At 39.3% G+C, this 24,940-nt stretch overlaps 3 protein-coding genes across 4 annotated transcripts in view; 1 reads left to right on the plus strand and 2 right to left on the minus strand.

Moving 5' to 3' along the window:
- Positions 1–473: 473 nt before the first annotated feature.
- On the minus strand, positions 474–9,601 carry ush1ga (Usher syndrome 1Ga (autosomal recessive)). The gene is made up of 3 exons (XM_067429186.1): positions 9,294–9,601; positions 3,860–4,310; positions 474–3,141 (listed from the first exon to the last, which is right to left on the minus strand). Exons 1-3 carry the CDS (start codon positions 9,455–9,457, stop codon positions 2,335–2,337), a joined length of 1,422 nt encoding a protein of 473 aa, XP_067285287.1. The 5' UTR covers positions 9,458–9,601; the 3' UTR covers positions 474–2,334.
- Positions 9,602–11,410: 1,809 nt separating this feature from the next.
- Positions 11,411–17,247, plus strand: otop2 (otopetrin 2). The gene is made up of 7 exons (XM_067429200.1): positions 11,411–11,454; positions 12,251–12,624; positions 13,534–13,670; positions 13,770–13,828; positions 14,158–14,291; positions 14,939–15,753; positions 16,668–17,247. Exons 1-7 carry the CDS (start codon positions 11,411–11,413, stop codon positions 16,836–16,838), a joined length of 1,734 nt encoding a protein of 577 aa, XP_067285301.1. The 3' UTR covers positions 16,839–17,247.
- A 383-nt stretch (positions 17,248–17,630) lies between these two features.
- The window catches only part of hid1a (HID1 domain containing a), a 46,682-nt gene continuing 39,372 nt past the window's right edge, over positions 17,631–24,940 (minus strand). For both annotated transcript variants that reach the window (XM_067424539.1, XM_067424545.1), the window contains 3 exons: positions 23,637–23,728; positions 23,399–23,557; positions 17,631–18,882 (listed from right to left, as the gene is read on the minus strand). In XM_067424539.1, the coding sequence (XP_067280640.1) occupies positions 18,819–18,882; positions 23,399–23,557; positions 23,637–23,728 (315 nt within the window). In that variant the 3' untranslated portion in view covers positions 17,631–18,818. The remainder of the gene's footprint in view (positions 18,883–23,398; positions 23,558–23,636; positions 23,729–24,940) is intronic.

A 24,940-nucleotide genomic window follows, 5' to 3' on the forward strand; every position in this document is an offset into this window, starting at 1 on the left:
TTCAATGCTGTGGGTCGCCAGGAATAGATTAAAAATCACTTTAAATCGCTAGTACAAAGATGGTTTTCTAAAGAACTGGAAAATAAAACGATTCCATGTTTAGCTCCTATTAGGAGTGCAGTTCTTATTGGTGATGTCTATTTATATATATATCATATACTGTATTTAGCATACTTATTGTCCTGTAATGATCATTGAGGCTAGTGCTCATAAGAAATTTGTTCGTTTTTACAGTCATGGCATTTACAGCCTTTCATTCTCCACAGGCTTTGAACCGCCCTGTAAGAGATCACATTTATAATACAAGTTTGCTGACCCCTAACTATTGCAGTATGGACAAAGGGAGGCAGGGGAATACTATGAAACAAAAGATTCAGATCATTAATGCTTACCAAAATGGCTGTTTTCCACTTTAAAGGTTAACACATTAATCATATTTTTACTAGGACAAAACCACACTTCACAAAAAAAAATGTATGAATTAGTTTAATCATTACATACCAGCAAATGTCATTATAAATAAAGTTGATGTATGCGTTATAAAACATGGCTGTAAATGCTGAGCAATAAATATTGAAGGAAGACATCATGTAATTCAATCACAGCTGGACGTTAAAGAACCTGCTGTATTGCAGACCTGTGCATGAACCATACAGTTTACTGACGATATACTTCAGTTAAAATCAAAAACCTACTGTTGTGATAAACGACATGAAACGGTTTAATGAGTTCTGCGCTCTGCAACTTAAAGCTCAAGGATCAACAAAGGGCTCTCTGTGCAAACTAACTCAACCATGCTTCACACAAACTACTTGTGTTTCAAAAACGTGTTATGGCCAGATACATGTAAACATTACATGTAACATAATGTGAGGGCGAAGACAAAGGCTTTTATCCTACATAACAATGTTACATAATCTTGTGAGGACACAATCCTACATTGTGTCCTCACAACAGCAATCAATTTACTGTACATTTCACCATTTACAGCTGTCCAATAACTACACAAGGCTGCATTGGCCATCATGTATCCGAATCTCCCTGTGTGTAATTAACAAGAATAGCACAGCTACAATTACCACCATGTTGTGTAGCACATACTTATTTTTGCATGTCTAACAAAGACAGATTATAAAACATTTGTCAAATTATATACACAAGTTATGTCTTAAATTACATTTTGTATAGAAATATTCAGGCACTGAGAAATATGCCCCATGGGGGCAGCTATATTATAAGAGTGCATGTAATGAGATGTGACCTCATTTTCGCTCTCTGGATTTGCCACATGACATGTGATAACCATTACATTTCTTACCATTTTTATGCATATCGCCCTGTTTGTGTCAGTTAGGTAATATAGTCATTCAGCTATTTCAACATTGGTCCACTATAAACCTCTACTGTAAAAGTTTTATTGCATTATTACAATAGACACTTTCTTTATAACACAGGTTGTTTTTATTTCTGCCTGATTTAGAGTTGATTTAGGCCAAGGGTGTTCAATCCTGCTTCTAGGGGCAGATTTGTCTTTTTAAACACACCTGAGCTAGTTAAAAGAGGTCTTTTGGACCACTAGAAACTTCCAGGTATGTGTGTAGGTGTAACAGAAGCAAACTATTAAGAGTTGAGTGTGTAAACCTCACTCCCATGGCCTTAAGAGGCGCATTAACTTGGAGTGGGTCAAGTAAAACCGGTTACAATTGGTGCCGTGACCCGGATGGGCGTGAGATTTAGGGGGTGAGTGTAACAGAATCAAACCTCACTCCCATGGCCTTAAGAGGCACATTAACTCGGAGTGGGACAAGTAAGACCGGTTACAATTGGTGCCGTGACCCTGATGGGCGTGAGATTTAGGGGGTGAGTGTAACAGAATCAAACCTCACTCCCATGGCCTTAAGAGGCGCATTAACTCGGAGTGGGTCAAGTAAGACCGGTTACAATTGGTGCCGTGACCTGGATGGGCGTGAGGTTTAGGGGGTGAGTGTAACAGAATCAAACCTCACTCCTTAAGAGGCACATTAACTCAGAGTGGGTCAAGTAAGACTGGTTACAATTGGTGCCATGACCCGTGTGGGCGTGAGATTAAGGGTGCGAGTGTAACAGAAGCAAACTATTAAGAGTTGTGTGTGTAAACCCTGCAGGAAGGTGACTCTGCAGGAGAGCAGGATTGGACACTTGTAGTTTACGCTTTCTTTTTGTTTCATTGGCCAAATGCTGACAAAGTAACTTTTGCCGTCTTTAAAGATAAACGTTACAATGGTTCTGTAAACTCTTACTTATTCGTCAACTTTAACATTCATTGATGTAAAAACAGACATTAATGGAAGAACTTCACAACGCAGTGTCTTCTATGCAACCTGGGTCATCGATGGCCTCCAGTCGGCGCTGACAGCTGTCTATGATCTTCTTGCGGGGCCCCAAGGGGATGTGAATGCTCTTGAGGTCACTATCAGAGCACAGCAATAGGGCATCAAGGTCGATCTTTTCCCTTTTGAAAATAGGAACAAACTCGTTCATGCTCTGTGTGGCCAGGAACACTTCCAATGGGCTGGTGTCAGGCTCATCATCATCATCCAGCCCCAGCTCAACCTCGTCCCACGGCAGCTCCTGCACGTTCCTCTCTTGCAGGCTACGGGCGCTTCCGATGCTATCCTCATCCAGACTGGGCGCGCGATGCATCCGGCTACGTAGGCGCACATTATCGACCCGTTCGCTGCCTGCAAGACTGCCTTCATCTCTGCTACCAATGCCAAAAAGTCCACCGCTCACATAGTTGCGGCGAAAAACCATGGTGCCCAGGCCGGGACGGTTGAAGAGTGAGTCGTGGCCTGAGTCGGTGCTGATCTCTGAGTACTCCACATCTTGACCGTGCAGGTCGGGTTCACTGATGGCACGCGAGACTGCATCCTCATTGTCATTGGAGAACATGTCCCGTATGTTGCGACGAGACCGGTCCTTAGGGTTGACGTATGTACCCTGCTTCATAAACATGACGTCATTGCCTAGTTGTAGGCCAGACAAAGAGCGGACACTCTTCCTGCCATCCTCGTAAATCTTGAATGTTCCATCACCTTGCTTCTTCTTCTCAAGCTTCCTCTGGATTTTAGTTTTGCCCCTGGCTGTGGCGTGGATAGTAGCCTAGAGTGACAAAGTTGGATAAAAATGTGTTTTAGTGACTGTGGTGTGTAACTAACATCAAACATTTATAGGGTTAGTTCACCCAAAAATTTTAATTCTGTCATTAATTACTTACCCTAATGTCGTTCGACAGCCGTAAGACCTCCGTTCATCTTCAGACACAGATGAAGATATTAGTGTTGAAATCCGATGGCTCAGAAAGGCCTTCATTGACTCCAAGGTCATTTCCTCTCTCAAGACCCATAAAGGCACTAAAGACGTCGTTACAAAGCCCATCTCACTTCAGCGGCTCTACAATCATTTTATGAAGCCACGAGAATAGTTTTTGTGTGCAAAATAAACTAAATAACGACTTATATAGTGATGGGCCGATTTCAAAACAAAGCTTTGAACCGTTATGAATCAGTGAGTCGATGTTTCAGATCACCAAAGTCACGTGATTTCAGCAGTTTGACACGCAATTCAAATCATGAATTGATTCGGTGATTCATAATGGTTCAAAGCTTTATTTTGAAATCAGCCCATCAGTGGGTCTTGAGAGAAGAAATGACCTTGGAGTCAATGAAGGCCTTTCTGAGCCATCGGATTTCAACACTAATATCTTCATTTGTGTTCTGAAGATGAACAAAGGTCTGACGGGTGTCGAACGACATGAGGGTGATGAACTAATGAATTTTTCATTCTTTAAGTATTGAAGAGCAATTTGAGAAATTCTGACCTGGGAATATGGCACATTAGTGGCAGTGTTGAAGTGGTGTAACTTGCGACTCAAGGTGCTGCTGGCATAGCTGGAGAAGCTCATGGCATCCGAGACTGAGGCTTCTGTTGTCTCTCTCTGAAATTTCCGCTCCATACGCCGCCGGTGCTTCTGCTGCAGTTTAACACACTCCTTGATGCGCCGTTCGGCATCACGAAAAGCCCGGTCCTTCAGTTTGCTTACTAGCTTGGGGTTGAGGGCTGTCTGCTTGGCAGCGATGGAGTCCAGATAGCGCACACAATCCATGTGGTTCTTGGTGGCGGCCATGTCCAGAGGCGTGTGGTAATCGTTGTCCAGGCACCACACATTGGCACCAAACGACACCAGGAAAGACAGGCAGTTGAGATGGCCATTGGAGGCAGCCAGGTGAAGCGGCGTGTTCCCCCATATGTCACACTTGTCTGGGTTCCCCCTGAAAGTAGAGCCGTGATAGATCCATATCAGGTGTGGCATTTAACCGTGACCTTTATGAAACTACTACTCAGAACAGGGGTGCCCAATCCTGTTACTGGAGATCTACCTTCCTGCCAAGTTCAGATCCAACCCTGATCAAACACAACTGAACCAGCTAATTAAGATCTTCAGGAGCACTTGATAATTACAGACAGGTGTGTCGGATATAAACTTTGCAGGTAGTTGGATCTCCAGGAACAGGACTGGTCATCCCTGACTCAGACCATATGACCTATTATGTAAAGTTATATTTAATACATAACATGGCAACATAATTCACACTTTCAAGTGTTAGGTGATACGGGTGTCATTATAACTTGTTTCATACCCCAAAAATAGCCGAGTTCACATTGGCAATCCCATGATTTTTTGATTATGTTTTCAACACCGGCTTATCATCCATGAAGGCCAGTAAATAATGCATAGGTCAATGAAACCGAAACAAACAAAAATCATCAAATGTCATAAAAGAGCAAACAGGTGTGTTTTACATACGCATACGTTCTCATAGAGCAAATCTTAGTATGTTTTTTTATATAAGCCAGTGATCCAGGGTTTTCTCCGCTAATGCCGATCCAGAGCATTGGATCTGTAATTTGATCGCCTGCCTGAATAAGAGTAACTCACTGGGTGTCTCCTTACTCAGAAGAATGATGGAGTTGTGTCACACTAAATTCCTGCATAACCACAGCACATTTCTCAAGTAATGTCACAGCAGGCAATAATTTGCTAATTTATGACCGCTAGACGCTACATAATATTCACTTTTTATCGAAATATCTATACAGAGCACAACTGTACAAAAAGGTAATTTGAAGTACTCAATCTAATATATGATCCCACATTTCCATTAGAGTTCAGCGTAGATGTATAAGTACTTGCTATACAATACACTTTGCATGAAGACTCAAAACCATGGGATGCATTATGATATGATAACTATATCGCTTGAAATTAAAGTCAGGTTGAAACTTTGTTTTGCTTTACTTTTGGGGCCATCCAAGATGTCTTAAATGGCACTTAAAAATGCTGGTTTTAAAGTTTAAGTTGATTTATTTCTTCTTTAACTAAGCTGTTGAAAATTATATGATTGCACACATAAATACATTTTACACATTTTATTTTAAAAGGTATCAATGCAATATAGCATTGCATTATATAATATATAAAAATATAATCTAATACTATGACGTATATATGATTTGTGTAACCCTAAACCTTTTCACTATACAGTTAGGCTGAGTCTGTTTTCTGCAACTAGTGCTGGCTGAGCCTAATTAATATTTAATGGCTGACAGGTGAAGCCTTGCAGTGATGCATTATGGATGAGAAAAGCTGCAAGGTTTTCACAGTTAGCAAAGGGAGCTGTGTGCTGTACTGGGTCAAGCCAGAATTTGGATTATGACCCGCTAACCTGCCTGACCTTGATTTTTTGCATGCCAATACTTCCATTTAACCAAATACATAGCTCCCTATAAATCCTTATACAGAACAAGCAGACATGTCCTGCAGCTGTTATGAACCGTCCTTTTTACCCCACTAATACTGTCAGATAATAAGATGTATGACACTAGAACAGAACTTTTATATAATATCATATGCTATCTCCTAACAAATGACTGCTATATGATCGCCACCACCCATAAATGTCTATTTTTACTGCCGTTACTATTTTTACCATCCCTATTTCTTAGCTTAACTTCTTATAGCATGAGTCAGACTCTGTTCTCATGCACGGTAATGCACTAATGACCTCTTGAAAACCTTTTTTCGGTAAACATTTGGCATTATCGTGGGAATTCATGCTTCAGGGATCCATGCAGTGCATTGACTTAATCACTTCAGAGAAGAAACACCCAAATAAAGGGATTAATCACTGAATCCCTATGTGTACATGGGCATAAGTTGGCTCTAAAGCAGAAAAGCGATGCTTGCTTTGCTTTATGTGGAGATTACACAATAGCCAGTGGCTTTCAACGTTCAAATAGTCCGATTATCCATTCAGGACTGCTGAGCATTGGGAGAACTTCTGACAATTAAGAGGTTTTATAAAGGGCCGCTAGGTCTGCCGAGGAAACCAGGTCAGCTCTAATGAAAGCTTTTGTGTGGTCGCTTTTATCTGCCATCTATCTGCATTGACAGAGGGGCCTTCGATCAAATCATGGAGAATTGTTAATGCATTCTTAGTGATAAAACAACTCAAATGACACTGCAAACAAATAAGGGCAGTATATCCATCTTAAGGTGCATTCAAGGTATACATTTTTAATCAGTCCATACATTAACTGGGAATCGAACCTATGACCGTGGTGTTGGCATGCTCTGCCTTACAGGAACTCAAAAACAGAAAGACTGTAAAAATTACCAGTAACAAAACTACAGAGCACTAGAACTGCAGGAACTCAATAATATGGGTAAAAATGGTATGATAATAATAATTAAAAAAACACCAGAACCTAAACTATAGATCACTAGAAATGCAAGAACTCAAAATTATGGGTGAAAATGGTAAATAATAATAATAAAACTGTACAAAACCAGATCACTAGACCTACAGGAACTCAAAAACATGGGACAAAACGCCAAAAACCATCACTAGACCTACAGACACATGAGTAAAATGGTAATAAACACCAGTACCAAAACAGGGGTCCGTTCTTCGTACCTCACTTAACACATCTGAGAGGATTTGACAGATCCCAGATCTTCTAATCGTGATAACTGATCTCTGGCTAATTTGGTTCTTTAAATTAATTTGCGGATTGGATTAAAATATCTGGATTAAGTTATCTGAGATTACTGCTTGTTCCCTGAAGAGGGCAGATGATCGATACTCGAAACCACGATCAGCAATGCAGCGATTGGGTGGCGGCAAGACAACGCAATGACATAATATAATTAAAAAAGCCACCTGGCAAAAAACTTGACAAATAAAAAAAAAAGAGAGAGAAAAAACACGACTTCTGGACCTTTATAAGGAAACAGCCAAGTGACCAAACCAACATAAAAGTTTAACAGATAAATGTTTTTTTTTAAACATGATTTCCAGTTATACTGACGATTTTATAGTATTTGTACACCCTTTACATTTTTAGTTCAATGTTGTAATTAGCAATTCATTACATTTTTAAGTCAATTTGGAGCAGATTTGTTACGTGACAGCATTAAAGTTTCTTCAAGATCAAGTTCTCTGCTTCAAGCCATCCCATAATATCCGTCATCACTCACATTAATGCACGACTCAGAATAATGTTACAGTAAGACTGCAATATAAAGTAATTATTCCATCACAAATAAATGTCTCAATCGAGTGGCTGTGTCTATAGTATTATACACCTTTTAAACAACATTATAATATTATTTTCAAATAAAATAAATATTATTATTATTATTTTAAATGATTATTGCCCCTGGTTCAGTAATGAACCCTTGTAATAAAGTAGCAGTGGCTGGGACAGATTTTAAGTATCACCACAAGATGCGATCTAATCCTGTTTACATGAAATAAATCCCGAGCAGGTTTAAGCTTCCGGACCTGTTGCTATGACAGCAAGTCCACGATGAAGAACCAAACAATCCGAGGTCATGAAAAATCGTCAATAGTTAAATCCAGATAATTGAGTTAGGGACGTAAGAACGAACCTGGCTACTAAAACTAAAGGGAGTCACAAACGGGAAAATATCAGTACAAAAACAGATCATTAGAACTACAGGAACTCACAAACATGGGGAAAAAGTTGGGAAAATATCAGTACAAAACAGATCATTAGAACTACAGGAACTCACAAACATGGGGGAAAAGTTGGGAAAATATCAGTACAAAAACCGATCATTAGAACTACAGGAACTCACAAACATGGGGAAAAAGTTGGGAAAATATCAGTACAAAAACATATCATTAGAACTACAAGAACTCAAAAACATGGAAAATAGCTGGGAAAATACCAGTCCAAAAACAGATTATTAGAACTACAGGAACTCAAAAACATGAAAAAAGATGGAAAAATAACTACAAAAACAGATCCTTAGAATGACATGATATCAAAAACATGAGGGGAAAAGCTGGGGAATTAACAGAACAAAAACAGATTACTAGAACTACAGGAACTCAAAAACATGAAATAAATAAAAAATAAATAAATACCAAAAAATAAAATAAAATAAAATACCAGGACAAAAATGAATCACTAAAACTTTAGGAACTCAAAAATACCAGGACAAAAATAATAATAGAAAGGCTATTATTGTTTTTGTCCTTGTATTTTTGTTATTTCATTCTTCTGAGTTCCTATAGTTCTAATGATCTGGTTTTGTACTGGCATTTTTCCAGAATTTGTCCAGCTTTTCGAGTTCCTGTAGTTCTAATGATCTGGTTTTGTACTGGTATTTTTTCTTGTTTAGTTTTTTCTATAATAACTTTTATATATATATATATATATATATATATATATATATATATATATATATATATATATATATATATATATATATATATATATATAAGGTATTTTATTGATGTAGCCTAATCAAATATAGTCAGTGTTGACATTTAGTTCTGCTTAATGTTTTTGACTGGAATAAAACCATTTAGTTTACTTGTTTTGGGGTAACTTTATAAAACGTTGTACAGTGACTAAACCTGGTCATTTATGGTGTGGTGTTAGTTTGACCTCAGTATGAACTGAAATATTACATAAAACCACCATAAACATCACAAGTACAGATTTAAGGAAGTAGATTTGGATAACCAAGAACTGTATGTTCCACACCCAATTAACTCTAATAAAATCATCAGCGCAGAGAAGAGTCCACCGAGGTGTGACGGATGACTGTGACCAATGCAGGTTCCTCCGTGGTGCCACACACACACACACACACACACGTTGAACGTCTGCTAAAGTTAAACAAACCCAGCTGTTGTGACTGTAAATGCAGGCCTTACCCTCTCCCGACGATGAGCCGCAGCGCGTCCAGGTTGCCGTGGTACGCGGCCCATAGCGTCGGTGTCATGCCATCCTCATCCGGGGCGTTCAGGTCCTTCCGCGTCGCTTCTTTAAGCAAGTCAAGGTAGCCATCCCGAGCTGCCTTGTGGTATTTGTCATTCATGGTGCTCTCGGACCTCAGCCTCCATCACTCTCGCACGGGCGCTGGGCATTAGGTCTGAACCCCTGACCGGAGGCGCGATGAGTCTCCAAGGACGCCTCGGACGCTCGCGTTGCTCCCCGGCGTCCCCGCGAGGGTGTGGCTTCAGCTCCGTGCTTACAAAACGCACTTTCTTTCTTTCTCTTTTTTTATTATACCGATTTAGGATTCAAATAATTGTTTAATGAAAGTAAGACTTTCTTGCAAAAACAGCCCTGCTCCAAAAACATACACACATATTCATCACAAACTGCATTATTAAAAACTAGCCTATGGTCTTTAATAGATTATTAGTGACATACATATTCAAGTAAAGTGGCCCCAAAAACTTTAAGCTGCACTTGAGAAGTGCAAAAATATGCTAGAGTATATTCATCAGTATTATCATTACATTACCCACTAATGTTTGACAATCACAAATTGTCATAGTAATTTTAAATATTTTATAATTTTCAAACCTTTTGTGTGTGTGTGTGTACTTGTTTTTGTAATATAAACCTGAGATCACCTTCAATGAAAAAAAGGAAAACACAAATTGTCCAGAGTTTACTTAATCTTATTATTTGTGATCTATACACAACAAAATTGTTTCTCTTCTAAATATGATTTTCTTTTTTTCTTTTTTCTTTTTTTTTTTTGCTTTCAAATAATGTAAATTTCTAAAATGTGCAATCTACTAGATAACATTATTTGGGGTTAATGTGAACCAATCAAGTAGCCTACTTGAACATGATTTTTGCTGAAACTGTAGTTTTCCCAGCATGCTTTGCTTGGGACTTGACGAGAAGAGTAAAGTTGTTGAACTTAAGTTTTATTTTATGTGTTTTTTGGGCAAAATTAGATAAGGTGGATACTTTATATTGTTTTATAGCGTTTAATGTTTAATTATGTTGGAATAATTAGAGCCATTTAAATTATACTGGGTTACCATAGCGATTGCTTAGGATGTGGACTGAGACAGCACATGTCATTAAAGAGCATTTCATAGCACTTAACATGTGCTAATGCTGGCCAATAGTATAAAAGCTAGTTAGTTGGTCTTATTTATTAATCAAGTGATCACAAAAACAGATTAAACTTGTGATTAGAATAAAGAGGCAGGCTCTCAAGCCCCCCTGTGCATATCACTGTTGTTAGGAAGCCATATTAAAATCATTTTGAGAGTACTCAATTGGGTTACTTAAAATGACTTCATTCCATGATGTTGAAGTTATGTGAACAAATTATGTTTGTTTAACCTAACTGATTCATGTGGAACCGATGTACATGATTAAATCATGGAAATCCAAGACACCTTTTTTTCAGTGTACATTGTGGGGACCAGCCAGTGTTCCCCACAATGTAAGTGGAGTTATAAACATACGAAATGTGTGTGTGTGTGTGTGTGTGTGTGTGTGTGTGTGTGTGTGTGTGTGTGTGTGTGTGTGTGTGTGTGTGTGTGTGTGTGTTTACCCTGAAAAGTGTGTTCCTATGCTCTTGCTAAGATATTTTGTTATGCAATTATTTAATTTCACATCTTAAATTTGTGGCTTTAGTGGCCAAAATATTCACTGAATACTCAAGTTTTAACATGGAAAAACTGACACACATTAAATTAGGCATGTTAATTTCTTCACATTAATGCTGCTCCAGTTGTACATTTAAATGTAGGGAATTATTAATAAGCATATACATTTTTAATATTGCATCTGTGAGTTGTATTTATGGGCGTTATGCATATATGCCATATATCTCTGTCCCATCACACTTTGGCATTATCATGCCCAGCTCCACTGATATTTGAGGATTTATTATTTAATTGCACAGCGATGATTTTTCTAATTATTTGTGTACTTTTTGTTGTGTCTGACAGGTTACAGGTCCTTCAGCGTTACTACAGTAAATCATTGTGTCTGCAAGTGAACATATATATAAGCCATGAAGTGGCACACTCCTCAGAAGGCCAGCGGTTTCTACTCGTGGTGAGTGAAGGACACTAAACTATCTTTTTTAACTGCATCTGCTAATTGAATAAATGCCAGATTCTGCTCTAGCTTTTGTACCATGTTTACCTCTGAGCTGCTAATATTGTTGCAAGTCGCTTTGAATAAAAATGCCTATGAAATGATTAAATGTGAATAATAATGCTGCTTTTAATATCTGTGGTGTTAACGTTAATACGTTGCGCTCATGGGACACAAAGGACACAATGAACAATTGAGCTCAAATTGTACAACTCAAACATTTACAATGAAATTGGGCGAGGCTCGATATTGCACGGACTCCGAAAAGCCGGGTAAATAAAGGCTTAATATTTTGAAAACAGATATGACTGGAGTAAATATAAGCGTAATATTTATGGATGACTCAGAGCTGCGGGTGTCTGATCAGTACTTCACGTTTCCTCCGTCACCAGAGAGAGCAAGAGTAGAGGCTGTGCTGGTAGTTAAACACTAGTAGTCGATGTTAAACACTGTTATCACAATAGCTGAGGGCCATTGGCTGGCCGTGCTCCAGTGCAAGCAAAGGTGAAATCTCTTTAGATGTCCAATATTGTCAAGTCAGATTTGAGGATGCAGGTCCCCTTCAGATGTGGGACAGACGCAGGACTAGACGTAAGCGGAAGACAGGGGAGGTGATTAGTTGGATGCGGGTTCAGGTATATATACAGCTCGAGGAAGCTAGACCGCTTTTAATCATTTGGCTTGACACTTGTCCGTTTGTGGGAGGTCTTCACATGCTACTCTTGGGACTCAACTTGTGTTTTCTTGTGGACAGCTCTTCTAACTCAATCAACATGACGACCAAGGAAGACCTGGAAGCCATGGAGAACCAGATATCCACCATCCAAGTTAGCAACTTGCCCAGCCCGGTACTTGCCCACGGCACGTTTAAAACTGCGGAGAAGGGCCGCAACTGGGGATGGCTTCTGTCGGGACTCATCTGCCTAAATATCCTGCTCCTGGGGATCGCCATTGTGAGCGGGAGTGTCTTCAACAAGGTCCAGATCTCCTCGTCTCACCTCCTGATTTTCCTCATCTTGCTCGTCATTCTCACCACCGTATGGATGGTTTACTACAAAGTCCACACTTCTCGGGTGTACCGTGCGGTGCTCTACAAAGACAGTCATGCTGGACCGGTTTGGCTAAGAGGTAAGTCTTCGTTCTTACGCTCCAATCCAAATTTTGAAATGGCTTTGAGTGAACCCAGCAAGTCATTTGATGCCTCGGTTAACTACACTGTCAGAAAAAAAGGTATATTGCTGTCACTGGGGCAGTACTCTAAGGTACCAAACCCTAAAAGGTACTAGTATGTACCTTTAAGGTACTAATTCGCACTCTTGAAGTACTGATATGGACCTTTTAAGGTATTAATATGTACCATTTAGGGGTAAGTAAGGTACAAAGAAGTGCCTTTTCACTTTTGTACCTTAGGGTATCGCCTCAGTGACAGCACCGTAAACCCACTTCTAGCCAAAATAACCTTGAATTTGATCATTTTTGCCAAAATAACTTGCGAGACGTATGATATTCCATCATGTAAGCAAAGTCAACAATGATTACAACGTGTTTGGTGTCATTTCTTTGACCTGTTCATGTTCTGGATGACTAGGCTATTCTTGGGATATGGTTATACATCTATTACATTTGACATTTTTCAGCCTTCACTCTTAAAAATAATGGTGCCAGGAAGAAACAAAAATGGGGTTTCACATGCAGGGATGCCATAGAAGAACCACTTTTGGTTCCCCAAAGAACCGTTTTGTGAAAGGTTCTTTAAAGAACCATTTTTTCTAACTATTTTATAATATAAAGAACATTTTTGCACTACAAAAAAACTTTTGTGCAATGCAAAGGTTCTTTAGATATTAAAGGTTCTTCATGAAACCATACACCCTGCCAAAGAACCATTTAAGAACCTTTATTTTTAAGAGTGTAGGCGTCAGGGCTGTGTTTGGACGGCTATCTTTTAAAAACGCAAAATTGCTTGCTGGGAAATCAAACTCATGTTGAATTAAAGCCAAGTCTCAAGTGCTTGTATTGTGCTTGTGTCTTCTTCAGCTGGACTGGTTCTGTTCGGCGTCTGCAGCGTCATCATGGATATTTTCAAGATAATTTATTACGCGGGTCGTATGAACTGCGATTCGCCTGTGAAAATAGCCTTCCCTGCTGTGCAAGCTCTGTTTGTCATTGTCCAGGTAGGGTTTAAAATAATGCACAACATTTCCTTCTCTTTTAAGCTATTTGTTCTTGTGTTTAAAGATCAGTTTTTAAACCTAATCTCTTCCCTATTCCAGACATACGTCCTCTGGGTCCACGCTAAAGACTGCGTACAGATACAGCAAATCGTCACACGGTGAGTCCTCGGTTTCCAAGATCTGAATCCTATACGGTTTAGTCATTTAATTTCCTTCCTTGTGCCATCTTGACCTCATTGTGTCATCAGGAAGGCCAATTAATGGGAAAGTCTGACAAATGATCACACCTTTATAGATCCGTAAAGGAAATGATGTGTTTGTAACCAACACGTCTAGGCTATTGACTGTTGAGTTGTGTAATGCAATGAGCACACATTTTAATGTTGGTTCAAGGACATGTTTGGTTTTGATAGGAAAGCATGTATGCGTCTGAGGTACAGGGACACTAGTGTCACTGTATAGTAATGTTTACCCTCTCTCGCTGTAGATGTGGTCTGATGTTGACCTTGTCTACGAACCTCATGGTGTGGATGACGGCTGTGACAGAGGAGTCGCTCCATCAAACAGTGGCTCCATACGATTCCTCCAACAGTTCCTCAGACCACAATGACACGACAAAAGGTGCTTATCACACTGCACACTTTTGAGACGTGCGTTCTTATGTGGTGTTGTTAGAAAGACCATCCAAAGTGCATTGATTTCCTGACAAATTGTCAACCGTTTCATATTCATATTGGTTTCAGCATTCATATTCTTGTGTAATCGACGCACCATCCTCAGTGAACCCGTCTCTTGCGTGATACCCAGAAATTTTGAATATCTAATATGATTTCTGACCTGTAAGGTACCTTAATAATAATAATCATAGACTGTGTGTTAATAGGCCAGAGGAGAACTGAGTCTGGTTTCTCCCAAGGTTTATTTTTCTCCATCATGCCCTGATGGAGTTTGGGTTCCTTTGGTCGCCTTTGGCTTGGCTTGCTCAGTTGGGGACACTAAAATTACGATCTAAGTTATTCAACTAAATATACAAATAAAGTTAATTAATTAGCTCTTATTTAATTGTATAAACTATAATACTGATCTGCCAACATTGTCGCTATATGATAAATTAAAATAAGCTGATAACATCACTGTTTTCTCCAGAACGACTCTACAGCCCAATCAAGTTGACTTGACTCAGTTTCCCATGATCATTCATAACTTCATTCATCGATATGCTTAATTTTGGCAGCAACTTTGACGCTTCTCTGTTGTCTTGCTTTCAGGCCGCTCGGAAGGCAGCACATGCAAGTGTAGCCATAGTTTGTGTGATGTTTTTGAGAAGGCCTACTACTACCTGTACCCCTTTAACATCGAGTACAGCCTCTTCGCCTCAGCCATGGCCTACGTCATGTGGAAAAACGTCGGCCGCCAGATGGACGAACACCACAGCCACAAGCTTCGCTTCCGCCCGTGGGACGTCCTAGTGGGTCCGGTGGCTGGCATGATCATCCTGGTGGCGGGTTTGGCTACATTCGTGGTGTATGAGGTGGACGTGGCCAAACAGGACCCGAAAAAGACGGAGGGAGCTCTGATAATGCATTACGTCATGAATATAGTCGCCATCCTCCTGATGTCCATCACAACTCTAGTCGGTTGTATAATCTTCCGGATGGATAAGAGGGAGCAAGTTTCGGGGAAGAACCCTACGCGGAGTCTGGATGTGGGGCTGCTCGTGGGCGCGTCCCTGGGACAATTCCTGATCTGTTACTTCACCATAGTAGCAGTTTTGGCGTCAGGGGTCAAGGGGCACGCAAATGGGCTCAGCCTGGCCTGCGCTATCCTGACTGTGATCCAGCTGTGCCTACAGAACGCTTTCCTCATCAAGGGCCTCCACCGGGAGCCGTTTAAAGAGACGGAGACGAGCACCATCTTTGCCAACGCCATGGCTGTGAAAGAGAGAGACCCGGAGAGGCGGAGCAGCTCTATCGTCCCAGCTCACACGCTACCCATCGCAATGACGCTTTTTCAGAGTCAACTCTCCTGGAAGAGGAGGATCCTTAAGGAGATCTGCGCCTTTCTGCTACTCTGCAATGTCATTGTGAGTATCTGGCCCCAGATTTATTTTTCCATGAATGTACCCATGCATAGAGAGTGCCGGCACAATTACGTGAGCTTATTAGGTCGAAAGATGGGAATGTGTCTCTCTTGTCTACTTGTGATTTGATTGACCAAAACGCATCTTAAAGGGTTACTTCACCGCTTTTTCATATTAAACTGTTATTCCCTTAACTTAGACGAGTTGATACACACCTCTCTCGTCTCAGCGCGTGGACTTAAGTGCTCTGACGCGCGGTGACGATCTGATAGCATTTAGCTTAGCCCACTAAACCCAGTTCATTCACTATATGGTACCAAACAGAGATCAAGTTAGAAGTACCAAACACCTCCACGGTTTCCCTATTTAAATACAGTTACACCAATACCTGAACGACAAAACTTGGGAAAAAACAACCCAAGTTGGTTTGAAAAATGGACAAACCCAGAAATTGGGTTGCTTGAATGGGTCCATTTACTAGGATTCAAACAACCAGTTTCTGGGTTTGTCGATTTCCAACCCAACTTGGGTCGTTTTTAACCCAGCATTTTTTAGAGTGTAACAGCTTCTTCACCAGATCCATCATCAAGTGACAGTGACAGTAATATTTAAATGCGTTCAGTAAATCGATGAGCCATTTTAAGTTTTGATGATGATTCTTCCTGTTCTTTTGCGGTGACTATTTGCGGTCCCCCCCCCAAATATATGGGAAAATAAGATATTATTTTATGTTTATAATAAATTGATTAAGGAATACCAAGAAGGTTGATGTCTAACTTAAAAAATGAATGAGGTGGAGGGTAGTGAATGACGTCCGGGGTCACTAAACATCCGAGGTATATAAATATAAGGGTTAAAACTTCACAGTCAGATCCGTTTCATATTCTAATTTTACATTGCATTTCTGTGTTTTGTAGCTTTGGATTATGCCTGCTTTCGGAGCCCGGCCTCAATTCGACAGCACCACCGGATCGGACATTTACGAGTTCCAGACGTGGGCTGCTGTCGTGAATATCGGCATGCCGTTTGGGGTCTTCTACCGGTTGCACTCAGTGGCCAGTCTATTCGAGGTGTACCTTACCTCATAAGTCATAACTGACCGCTCAAGAACTGTACGAGCTTACACTAAAAAAAAATGAAATTTCACTGTTGTTAGTTGCACTGAAATCATCCTTGTTCACATTACTTAAAAACTCACGTAACTACACGAACTTAAATTTACTGAGTTTCTACTAATAATGAGTTTTGACAGCTTTACTGATTGAATAAGTGTTTGTTCGGTCAACTTAACCTTGCTGAGTGAAACAAACAAACTGGGCAGTGGATCTGTAGTTCCCAGCATGCTTCACAAGTGACTGCATTAGGATATGTTTAATGTTCAGTTATGATTTTCTGTAATATTGTGGTTATGCAGAAGAATGGTGCCTGTGTTTAGGTTGTGGGAAATCATAGACGCATATTTATTGGATGAAATTCCTGCCCTCAGTTAGATTGAGTATTTCCAGGGAGTTATTTTTGCATTTTGTTTAAAAAAAAAAAATATGCCTTGTGTTATTTAATAGTTTTCCACTTACATTTAAGCAAATAGTTATTTAATATGGTAAATTAAATTGATAAATGTGTTCACCTTAAATAATAACCTTTTATAAATGTAGCATAACATTATTAAGTAATCTGCACATATAAATATTATGTAACAGTGACAAATTCAAATGGTTTGTAATTTTGTCAGCTTTACTTGAATTTATTTTGTTTGTGTAACTAAATTGTTATGTGTAAAAATGACTCAATGTAGTAGCACTTGAAGTAATTTTTTTGAGTGTATTGTAAATAGATATATTTTTTATAGTATATTTTTGTGTAGCTGAAAGAGAAATGTATAATTTTGTACTGCATTTTTATTGGACAATACAACGTGTATGTTAGTGTGGAGACCTAGACCATGTTCAACTGAAATCCTTTTCAATATGTGAGTGAACATCTTCTGAAATATGGCCAAACCCTGTTACACTCATGTGACTGTTAGCAATGAAATCCTCAGGGAAGTACATCCCTCTCATTCCCAATTTCTGTTTATTCTGGTCACTATGTACCCAGATTAAAGTGAGCACACATATTGCTGTACTCTCTATGCTCTTGTTCTTTACGGATAAATGAAGTCTGAAACGTGACACAGTGAAAAGCGTGTTTTTTTTTGTACTGTACATCCTCTCAATATATTGGGACAAATTTTGCACAAATACACACACACATTAAAACACAAGTACAAATGCAATCTGCTTCACAAGCTCTCTTATAAATACTGCCACAAATCAAGAAAGACATTCGGTTTACAGTTATCGGCACTTTAAACAATATGATTCAGAAACCACAAGCTAATCTTTCTGCCATTTGACAACATTGGATAGTTATTTTTCATATATTGTAGCCAGTAGTTCTACTTCAAACATCAAGCAAAAATGTACAGTATCTCATTAGCAAAACTGATATGCAGACAAAAATAGAGATATATATATACCATCAAACTAATACTTATATGTTCTGTACATTTTCATGATGTATATGAATACTGGCGGTATTCATCTAAATCAGATTTTCTTCATTGGGAGTAATGTTTAGGTAACAATGGGGAAAAAGAGCATCCAGCAATATCGCCCTCGTGTGGTGATATTAATACAATCCAAAAGTCTTTGTCAATGCTTCCGACAACTTCCTAGATGAATGATTCACAAGGTTTTCGATACTATAAATAGCATTCCTTCTCTTAATAAGCACCGTATTCCTATAAAAACCACAGTGAGAGAGATTCACATGTCTGAGCTGATGAACACAGTATGCTTTCGCTATCAGAGCGCATGGTTTATATATAGACGCGTTATCTATCATCTGTACACCAGCCGGAGCAAACAGACGGCCGTGGCACTTCTCGTGGAGTTTCACAGTCAGGGAAGTCTCGCCTCTTCTCTGGGGAAGCGGAACGGGTTAAAGCAACAAAAGCACAAAAAAAAAAACGACCAGGCAGGATGAGGTCTGCGGGCTCTCGGACACCGACAGGTCGCGGATTATTTTTACATCCTCTGGATCTCGAAGAGACGCACATCGGTGTCGTACCAGATTGGCGGATCCACATTACTGCAGCGAGAGGGAAAACACCGTTAAACTCAACTAAACAATGTGTTACATTACTTGGCTGAAACTAACTAAACATGCCACACACATATCCCAAACATTTTTTTACTTCAAAATCAACAGAAATAAACGTACTGTAATTTAGTTATACAACAAATTTTGGCAGCGAATTGTGCAAATAGCAAATAGATTCTGTTTACTAAGTGCAAATAGTGATATCCATTGAAACCGCCGCCGCCATTTTGAGGTAACGCAGCTCTTTTTATCATATTAGATACATTTAAGTGTGTTTAAAATTATGTTATGGCCTTACTCTTACTATGTTATGGAATGTGTGTTCGCTCAGTACTGTGAAACACTTTTATTTTATTTAAAAAAAATTTTTTTTTTTGCTGCTGCTGTGAAACTTTTTCACACTGTGGTGAGAGTAAGCGTAATTTTTTTTTACAGTATATCCAGTCAGTTGCCAACTCTCGCAAGACAAATAAGCAACCACAGCTTCAAAACCAAGCCCAATATTATTATATTTTTTATTATTAGCCATATAATTTATGAGCAATACTTTATCAATAAATTACCCTGCAGCATTAGACTAGAAATCTAGACGCACCCTAGCGGCAGCAAATTTACTTAGCCCGCAAGTGTCGTCTAGGAACTCTCAATACACTTCTGAGCTGTATGCCTCTCAATCTGGACGAGCCAATCACGTCGTGTAGGCGGGACCATAATGACAGCAGAGTTGCGTTTGCGTGCTTCTAGTAAACACAGAAACTGGCGAACGGCGGTCTTTCGAATCAGCTTTGGCCGCGACTCTGGAAGACTTGGAGTTAAGCTTTTCTCTGAGAAAAGAACAAAGAACGGCACTGAAGTCATTCTTAAAAAGGGAAGATGTGTTCTGAGTTTAGCCGACCGGATGCGGTGAATGTTTAATCTATCAACAAGCTCTGCTTCACCTTCGTTGCTCTGGTTGGTGTAGCGCTATCCTATCGCGTGCAGAGGGAGTTTGAAAGACAACCGTTTATCCGCCCCTCGGATTGAGCTGTCTATGGTGAGTTTCCAGACCAAACATCTTGATGTGGCTCTGGCTTGTCAGGCTACTGCAGCATATTAAATTCAAACCTCTCGGAGTTTGAAAAGCAAAAAGTGATTTGACAAAATTCTTCAAATTTCAATAAAGGCTGAACAGAAGAGGTTTGGAGATGGAAAAAGAGAAAAAGTGATGTGAAGGATTATGGTAACTCCAGTCGGAGTTAGTGCACACATACTAGGAGCAGTGGTGAACATGCACACTGCAAACCGAGAACAAGATAAGCCCTGCATCTCAATGTGCAATCTGCCCTAAAATTTTACATTTAAATAAATAAAAATACTAATGTCACATAGCTACTATTTAGGATTAATAATAAGCACCCTTTTTACAGTCTATGATTGGGAGTTGGGACACAGGAAAGCACTAAGTGTTGTTTGAGGTGGAGCGGAGGGCCAGACCAATGGAGCAGAAGCTGCAATATAGCGACATATTTATAATAAAATACATTTGAACCATACCTACTGTTATTATTAGTAGCCTATACTTGTTTTTTGTTTTTATAATAGCCATAATAAACACATTATAAAAATATGTTTTAAATTAAATTAGGTGCCTCCCTGTTTCCTCTCCATCTCTGTACATTTCTGCTGCATTGCTTGTAAAAAATGTATTCGTCTTACGTCTACGAATTATCATTACGTGCATTTTTAACGTCACATCACATTTTTCTTCAATGAGGGGGAGAAGGAGGCGGGATTTATGAGGACGAATTACTACAGTACTTGTATCGTTGATTCGTTGCATTGAATGGCTATTAGTTGTGAGAAGACAGTGTCAGTCAGGCAATGTATTGGACAAAACAACAACATGAAATGTAAAGAAACAAAGTTGCATGTCATATTTTCCTAACAAGCAACCACATTTTTTAAAATAAGCCCAAAAAAACGCAACCAGCGACTCGAGTTTTTTTAATACGACTTAAGAAGCCAAAAGCCGCGTTATACGCAAAATCGAGAGAGTGAGGGTCTGTCCATATAAACTTCCCTTGTCCACTTCACGAAGTGGAACACACTTCAAAATGGCGGCGGGGATTCCCCCGAGGGGAAGTGCTTAGGGAAGTTTGCAAGAGTGTGTCTAAAAGTGAAGTGGAACGCAGCACCAAGCGTTTCTGCAGAATAAAACCGTAAACCGGGGGTAACGCAGATATGACGCCATTGACAGGCGACTCCCTCAGACGTCCCGGGTCATTGGTTAAAAGAGCAATTTTATCACAATTTACAAATAGTTGGAAACATTTGGGATATTGTAAGAACTCAACTGAACAAAATATATAACACTGGCCTAATGGTTTTTGGATATTTTACTGCAAAAATACTGCATAGTGCACCTTTAACTCTGACTGGTTTAAATGTTTGAAAATGATTAACACTTACATTACTTGTTATCTGTATTCATTGTAATCAAAGTAACCTTCCCAACACTTATTATTTTATATTCTTGTGCATTTGATTGTGAAAAAAGGACATTCCTTCTATTATTGTTTAATAATTGTCACCTGATGGAGTTTGGGTTCTTTCCACCGTCAAATTTGGCCTATTTTGGGGACACTTAATACTCAACAGTGTTATTGATCCGACTGCACTGACGCTGTTGGATGAGTTTTCTGCAGAACTGCTTTATAGATGAAATTAACTAATTTAATAATTGATCTTTACAACGGCATTGAATCAACACAGAACTGATAGTTTCATAGTTTGGCTGGTCCTGCAACTTATAGTCAGGTGCGACTTTGTAAGACTGAAAAAACTAGTATATGCCGAAATGTCTGAATGAGGAACAAGGACTCTCTGAGAAAATAAAGGAAATTAACATCTGAACTGTCCCTCACACACCACTGGAGACGCAAGTCTCACCTCACTATCAGCTAATCTACATCTTTCCCTATTGACTCCCTCTCCCCCAATTCCTTCCCTCTCTCATGCTGAGATCACTGAAAATACACCCAGAATCTCTATATTACAATGTCAATCCACACGATACAGTATTATATGTGTTTGATATCGTTTGAAATGTCTCAGTGTGACTGGTACAAAGATCTCATCCCCACAGAAGTTAACCAAAAGATAATCAATGTTTTAAGAGTTTAAAGATATCTGGTCTTAGTTTGGTGGGTGTGGCTTTCAGCCATTTGGCCTTTACATCAACACAAGTCTTGATCAATGCAAATTCCCATTGTGAACTCGTGTTTACACTTCAAAGAGTTTGTGCATTTGTTTCTGGGTATTTAAGGGAATGTTACAAAGAGCTCAGGGCTTGACACTTTAAACCGGTCAGCCCGTAATGCTGGATGTCTCAAGATAGCCAGCATTATGTAGTTTTCAGAAGTCAGGTATATATTTCATTCTTTACTTCAGAGTATTTGATGTTATATATGGATTACCTTTGAATTGACTATGTAATTGGCATTATACATTTACCTGACTGTTAATAAATTGTTACACTTTGATAGATTCTGACTTGCTCTGGAATTATTCAGGTTGGGTATAATTTCAACAACGGGTTAAACGGAATGATTAAATGTGTAGTTAAACTATTAAAAATGAATGACCAAATAACCAAATGGCATTGGCAAATGGCAAATAACCAAATGGCATAACCTAAATTCTAAATTATCATTAAATGGAGTCAGATAACGAGGAATTGGAATAAAATCCCCCTTTTCCCCGCTGAAAAGACGAACGCGCAGCGACCTTCACCCGCCGATCCATTGGGACGATTTGGGCGGCCTTACAACTTATATATCAAATTTAATTCATATTGACTGACAAGAATAAACATTTAGCTCTATAACCACGAGAGGGTGCTTTGTGCAGCTCCTGTAGCCTACTTCTGAAAAAATGAACTGAAAACAGAAAAAAAAACTGTTAACTGAAATATTAACTTAATATTTCAATAAACTTAATATTTAGCTTAATTATACTCCGGAGCGACTTATAGTCTGGAAAATACAGTAGGTAGGCTAATTCTGATACATGCAATAACTATCCATTATGACATTGTGCACTGCCGATAGGCTCATTACTAACACACTTTTTAAATAACACTAAAATCCTGCACTATTGCCTTTAGAGCAGGTTTGTGTTGGTCAATGGCTCAGTCGTTTTCAGTTCCTCAAAATAGCAACGCTCCAACAATGCTCCTGAACACTCCTGGTTTTCAGACCAGACGCCCATGAGGGAACAGATGCCCCAGTGCATTTGACATTTAAACTACGTCGAGCTGGACGTGAAAATGATAACTGCGTCGGGCTGAAACTAGCAAACAACACTAGCATTGCGCCGGTTGTTTTATTTTATCGGACCCACAGAGTTTAACAGAATCTCATACAAAACTAGTTGTTTATAGTGTGCACGGATAAATCATGTATGTTTTCATGTCCAGAAAACACCACCCAAGAAAACCAACCACAGAATGTATTGTCACACTAACCGCAAGTAAATGACTCCCCACATGTACGTGCGAAACCACATGGCGGTCCCAGCATTGGCCTGGTATTTGCGGATGAGAATGGGATGGGGCACGGGCAGCAGACCCACTAGAGTGCCATGCTGAAGAAACTTCAGGATCTCCGATTCATCCGTTAGACCCCTGGTGCAAGAACATATCGTCACATTCACAGCAGCACATCAAACTACAAGCAACTATCAGAGACAAACTCTTCTCTTACTTGTCAATGCAGATTTTTTCCACCTGTGGCACCAGTACCTGTAGCAAGCGCATGATCGTTTGCAATGGGAGTTTACTCTTCCAGGACAGGACCTGTGATTGGAGAGCAGAAAACAGGTCAACAGAGCTCTTATTGGCTCTTTTTCAGACTTTAAAATTATTAACTGATTAAACGAAAGCATCGACACATCTTTTCTTTCACATTGTGATCACAGTCAAACCAAAATGTATTCACATTTTCTCCCATGATCACAGTTTATTTGCTATAGTTTAGAAAATGGTAATAAAATATGACAAGAGCTCAGAGTTAAACTGTGTCAGAACAAACTTATCTTGATAATGTCAGATAACTTTGATTGAAAGGTGTGTAATGAATTACAATCAACCAATCAGCTGTTCAATTTAAGGACATGATTAGATTATACCAATTTAGCTCAAACAATGACCAAGCAATGCTTCATTTTGTCCAGTCTGTGGTGTCAAAGGTCACATTAGCAGTTAAAGAGAAAACACTTCAGCAAAAGTCACTGGACTGGAGTCACTGTATGAAGAATGGATGGGTGTAATGTGTCACAGTTTACTTTATTTTGCTCTCCTCACTTACATAAATTAACTATAGTGTCCTGCACACACTAGTGAAACATCATATTGGCTGTCTGGATCATTTTTGGTTTGACTGTACATCCGAGTGTAACAGGTTAGCGCCAAAGAAAAAATGGCATTGACTGAGATGTGGGTGTCTTCGATAAAACCATGATTTTTGATTTTGTCAATATAAACCTGCACTTCAAATAAACGACATAGGGGTTTCATTTTTTCAGGGTGTGGTAAAGTGCTGCCACCAGGCAATGTGACCAAATTTGGATTGCTGGAGAAAATAAAAAGACTACTGAAAGTCATTTTGATTTGTTACACATTGTACTTGCCCAAGTAAGGGATAATTGACCATTGAATTATTACCAGCGGCTATTCGCACTAAGTGTAAATAATAGTGATATATAGTCTATTTAAACTGTTTGTCCACTTACAAAGTTCTCAATCCTCCAGTTTGCATGTAGGGACCCTCATTATGCTACCGTGTTAGTGTGAGGCTATTTTGAGCCTTGTTAGTGGTATTAACTAGCGGTTTAATGTTACTTACTCTGTGCCCCATAGACGAGCGTTATAAGCGAATCTGTTTTTAGAGATAAAACTCTTTACATTCGATTTTCATGGAAACGCATCCCAGAGAACGATCTACTCGCTAACCATCTGTTAATTACCCCTAGGGTCATTTCTCACCGGAGTTGTCCTTTAAACTCAGGG

The sequence above is a fragment of the Pseudorasbora parva genome, chromosome 2 (genome assembly GCF_024679245.1).
Source record: "Pseudorasbora parva isolate DD20220531a chromosome 2, ASM2467924v1, whole genome shotgun sequence".
Taxonomy (NCBI): domain Eukaryota; kingdom Metazoa; phylum Chordata; class Actinopteri; order Cypriniformes; family Gobionidae; genus Pseudorasbora; species Pseudorasbora parva.